The sequence below is a fragment of the Frankliniella occidentalis genome, unplaced genomic scaffold (genome assembly GCF_000697945.3).
Source record: "Frankliniella occidentalis isolate FOCC.00 unplaced genomic scaffold, Focc_3.1 Scaffold7, whole genome shotgun sequence".
NCBI classification, from domain to species: Eukaryota; Metazoa; Arthropoda; class Insecta; order Thysanoptera; family Thripidae; genus Frankliniella; species Frankliniella occidentalis.
The window spans coordinates 3,155-8,040 of NW_026267137.1; the positions used below are offsets into that span (position 1 = coordinate 3,155).

The following is a 4,886-nucleotide window of genomic DNA, read 5'->3' on the forward strand; positions in this document are numbered from 1 at the left end:
GTTTAAAAGAATTATATTTCTTTGTTTTAAAAGACAATAATTATTTTCTTTCATTTAAATTCATATATCCATTTTAATGAGGGCAGTGCATTCACTATCTCCCTCCCCCACCTCCAATGTCGAGAGTGCAAATTCCTGGGTAATTTTGTACCCCTCACCCTCACCTATAGGGGGGATGCTGGTCCCCTGGGATGTCATGCTGTTTCACGTAGCAATCCATATGAAATACCTATGCAAAGAAGCAATTCTTTTCGATGTTGGTTTCTTCGTGGGGAAGTTCGCGACAGTCACGCTGTTTTGACTCCGTGTTTATGTAGCAGTGTCGTGACGGTGGGCAGGTAATAGGTCACGATTTGAAGCACGTGGTCACTTTGAGGCGTCCAGTATATAACAGAACAAACAGCCCGGCACGGACGCAAACTTCTCCCGGCGACATGAAGGCAGCTCTGTTCCTGGCCGCCGCCCTCGCGGCCGCCCTCTGCATATCGGTGCGTATGGGGAACATGTGTGTGCAGCACAGCAAGCGAGTCCGCGGGGCTGACTCGCGGGTCCACGGGGGTGACTCGTGAGTCCGCGGGGGTGACTCGCGGTCCACGGACCCTGCCACGGGGGTAGCTAGCGTCTGCGGATCCTGGCACCGGGGGAGGGGGGGAGGGGTGCTCGCGGTCCGCAAGTCACCCCGTGGAGCCGCCGCGAGCTATCCCCGCGGACCTGCGAGCTACCCCCCGCGGACCCGCGAGATACCAACGCGGACTCGCGGAATACCCCCGCTGACTCGAGGGCGGGAACCCGCGCGAAACCGCGAACAACCCCTTTGTAATGCCCCTGGGCGTTGGCTCCAACATCAGTGGTGGCGCGACGCGTTGGCGCTTACACCAAAATGTCCTGCGTTCCGCCCTCGGGCTCGGGTGTACAAAGCAAATCGCACCTTTCTGGTTTGTTTCCCTATACGCAGCTCGGTTGGCTGTGTGCACAGGATACGTCCGGCCGTGGCGGTTGTAGCTACAACTGTGCAGCTATAACCAGGGGTGTGTGCACAGGTGGAAACGGGGGGTGGGGTGGGAGGGGGGAGAGTCCCGGTCGCCCGGATTGCATACCTGTAAGGCGGCTGGTGAGGCAGGCGTATAGTGAGTTTGAATTGTGTTTCCGCAGGCTGCGTCAGCTGCGCCGGCACACTCGCTGTCCAAGCGCGGGGTGTTCTCCTCCTGCTTCCCCTGCCTGAGGAAGGCTCCCACCGGGGGCAGCTCCAAGGGCGGCAGCAGCATCCACGCCGCGCCCGCCTCCTCCCAGCCGTCGCCGTAAGTCCTGTTCCGTCCGGATCTATCCCCGGTGGCCGATTCGCCCCGTTGCATCCCGGTAGTCATGCGGTCAGGTTGCCTAACTCGCTCGGCCCGTAAGGCGCCGCCGTCAGGGGCGATAGGCAGGCAAGCCGCTCAGTATAACTACAGAAACGCGCGGGGTGAACTGGCCACTGGGTACAACTCGGACGCACATGCCAAAATGGGTATTCCGAAGATGCGGAGGACTATAAAATCGTGTGGAACTCTTTGGGTATCGGCACAGGAAAAAGAATGAAGGAAAGGGCAAGGCTGGTGCAAGCCACCCATTCGGTCAGCTGCCTGCCATTCCAAGGGGCGGCGCCGGCGGCGCTTCTGGGCCAAACCGACAGCCTCTGAAGGACATCACCAACACCCATCCATCTGGGAGACATTAGGACGACGGGGCGCAAGTTTTACGGGCGACCGTTTTTCGACCCATTTGGGTTAAAATGAATATTGACCAATAAATACGCCATTGGGGCACAACTCATCCCGGTTTATTTATCCTAAAAGCAGTAGCATGTTTTATCTCGTAAACCCTTCACTTCTTCAGATCAGCAGTGAATACTTCGGAATACATCGAGGCCACTCAAGAACCGTCTTTCGTCTTACAAAATAGATCAAATCAAAACAACCATAATCTTTTTCAGACGAGCAAGATGACCCCCCTGGATGACCCCCATCAATTACCTTGTAATAAAACGACTTAATTTCGCACTCTCATCCGTGTTACTTTGGCTTGCAAGTTGAAGCAAAGGTAGAGGGCGCGCTGCTCGTCGAACAGTTGGACCTCGATGCGCCAACTGTTTTTGTCGACTCGGAACCCTTTCGTCGCCCTCTCTATGCTGTCGAAGTCGAGCGAGGCGTTGACCGCTCTGTAATGCCCCTGCGAAAATATCACGAGTGGCGAAGATGTCGTCGAGGTGTCAATAAAGCATTCCGGTAAAGGTGGAATGCTGGAGAATGCGGGGAAGAAGAAGGAGACGGAAATCGCTATATGCTTTCAAACATGGTGACTTCCGTTTTCTTGTTCCACGCCCACGCATTCGTCTGCATTTCAGCTTTACCGGAATGCTTTATTGCCGTGGATTGTCTACTTGCAGGCAGGGGCTTTGGCACATGGTGAGAGAGTGGCTAGCCTAGTGCCTAGTTGGCCGACCCGCCTGCTGGACAGCTTACCCGACTCTCCGCCACTCCCCGCCCCCCCTTTCGCGAGGGATGCTCCCGCTCCCCGCTACACGCCTCGCGCCGAGCCGTGGTTCAAGGCCGAGCGACTTTAGAACGAGACGCAGCCAGCGTGTGAGTGAGAGAAGAGAGCTGGGCCAGCGCCGCCCCGGCCGAGAAACGCATGCTGGCGGGTCTGCCTCTATGCCCAGTAGCAAAATTAGCTGGGGTAACACCCCCCCCCCCCCCAAAGCTCCATGGAGTAAAGCTTTACTCCATGTGGTTGAGCATATTGTGGCTCTTTGGGGCCGCGTTCTCTAGAGATGGATGACCTGGGCATTTTAGACAGTCCACAAGACAGCGGGCTATTGAGTATGTGGCCGGCTGGCGTGTTTTGACAGAGGAGGGGAGGGGTGAGGCCGCAGCACCGCCGCGCCACGCCGCACCACCCCCGCACTACCGCGGGCTGATCGACTTTGACTGTGGCAGCTGTTTGAGATTATGAGCTGCACGAAAAATTTGAAGGGGGAGCTTTAGGGCCTGATCGAGAGGACTGTTTATTTCTGAGCCTTGTGGGCTTTTTTTAAGGGGAAAGGGGGGGGGGGCTGTCTATGTTCATGGCCACAAACAAGAACGTGGTAAAGAGGGAGGGGGGGGGAGCACTACTGTACTTACCAGGTGGCTGATTCACGCCGCGCACTGCTGTAGTTATGCTGTACCGCATGCACGAGTGCGGGCGGGTTGCCTACTCGCTCGGCTCGTAAGGCGCCGTGGACAGGGGCGATAGGCAAGTCCGAGCCCACTCGCCCCAGTCCACGGCGCCTTACGAGCCAAGCGAGTAGACAACCCGCCCGCACTCGTGCATGCAGTACAGCATAACTACAGCAGTGCGCGGCGTGAATCAGCCACCTGGTACAGCGAATGGCTAAATAGTTCAACTTCGCTCACCTCTTGAACTGGGCAGACGAGCGGCGGTTCAATCCTTTGCACGAGCGGAGCCCATGCCGTTCCGTTGAGTCTCATGACCTCACAGACGGCAAGGTCCCAGGACCAGGTATTCCAGTACTCGCATGCGTCTCTGGTGAGGGAGCACTTGCGGATCACAACCCGGAACTGTAGAAAAACAGGTTCATAAGTAGCTTAGTTTGCTGTTAAATTTCCCGTTGGCGCTCACACAGGGTGGGTGATCCGCGCCGTCCTTTTTTAATGCTTATACTGTGCCGGATTCACGCGTGCGGGCGGGCTTGCCTACGGTCGCTCGCCAGGGCGCCTCACGGCGCCGTGCGAGTATGCAACCCGTCCGCACGCGGGCACGGAGCGGATCATCCACCCTGTACACACAGTACCCGGTCAGAGATGGATGTGGATCGACGTCGAATCGGTCAACGTTGATCGAAAAACGTGATTTCATCACTGAAATCGAGGTTTTCGAGGTCGAAAAGACGCCAGACATCTGTGGGTACAATTTTCATGGCTGACTGTGAGGAAGCTGGTATTTTATTTAAGGCAACTCGAAACCAAGGAAGAACAGCGGGATTCTTCCTGAACTCTTTTCCTCCGGCGCCGATATTGGCTGAAACCGATCGAAGTTCTTGAACCCGGCGCAAGCTAGATTGAGTGTCGGAGAACTTCATCAAGCGTCAGCCAATCGGCGCCGAAGAGAAAAGGGTTCAGGAAGCCTTACTGATGTTCTTTGAATCGGGTTTTTAATAGCAGATGATACATTTGTAAACTTTACACAATTGAATCATCGAACACACAACTGAAATTAATACGGAAGATTTGCCAAATTTGTCAAACTACTTGTACTCGTGAAGCGGAGTGAGCGGCGTGGAGAGGTGTGACGTCACCTGGAGAGAGGGGGACCCTTCGACTTCGACTAGCAGAGGAAAAGAATAGCGGGTAGAACATAAAACACATCCCGGCAAGAGAGAATCCAAACCCGCAACTCGGAAGTGAAGTGCATCATACACAATCATGCATGTAAACCAAATATAAGACAAACTTCTAAAATTGCGCACATACTATCCGTATCGAATTGGCGGTTTGCGTAAGGTTGAAGCCCACCGTCCACAGCTCGTCCCCATTCTCAGTCAGCAGTGTCTTCATGTCCGTCACCCGTAGGTAGTGGTGCTTGTCCAAGCACTGTTGGACTTCGTAGAAGCTGGGTACCAGTCGCGTCTTTCGGGAGGAGGCGGCGGCAATAGCACCCGGCCGCGCCCGCTACGAGCACAAGGCACAATAAGAACACGTTTTATTACGTCTTGCTCGTTACGTTACGAAAAGTTACGTAATATGTTTTATTTGTACCCTCCCCTTTTTTTCCCCCTCCCTGATCTTAGGATTGTTTGAACACCGAGCGAAACGGGAAAACGCAAACTTGCAATACGTCGAATCTCCCCC

The 4,886-nt window shown here is 55.0% G+C and overlaps 2 protein-coding genes across 2 annotated transcripts; one reads left to right on the forward strand and one right to left on the reverse strand.

Moving 5' to 3' along the window:
* The first annotated feature begins 346 nt into the window (after nt 1-346).
* LOC113204714 (uncharacterized) lies at nt 347-1,809 on the forward strand. Its single transcript, XM_026419980.2, has 3 exons — nt 347-488; nt 1,153-1,298; nt 1,564-1,809. The coding sequence occupies exons 1-3, from the start codon at nt 435-437 to the stop codon at nt 1,712-1,714; spliced, it is 351 nt and encodes a 116-aa protein (XP_026275765.1). The 5' UTR covers nt 347-434; the 3' UTR covers nt 1,715-1,809.
* On the reverse strand, nt 1,790-4,733 carry LOC113204713 (uncharacterized). The gene is made up of 3 exons (XM_052273947.1): nt 4,509-4,733; nt 3,432-3,596; nt 1,790-2,205 (listed from the first exon to the last, which is right to left on the reverse strand). The coding sequence occupies exons 1-3, from the start codon at nt 4,590-4,592 to the stop codon at nt 2,026-2,028; spliced, it is 429 nt and encodes a 142-aa protein (XP_052129907.1). The 5' UTR covers nt 4,593-4,733; the 3' UTR covers nt 1,790-2,025.
* Nucleotides 4,734-4,886: the final 153 nt, after the last annotated feature.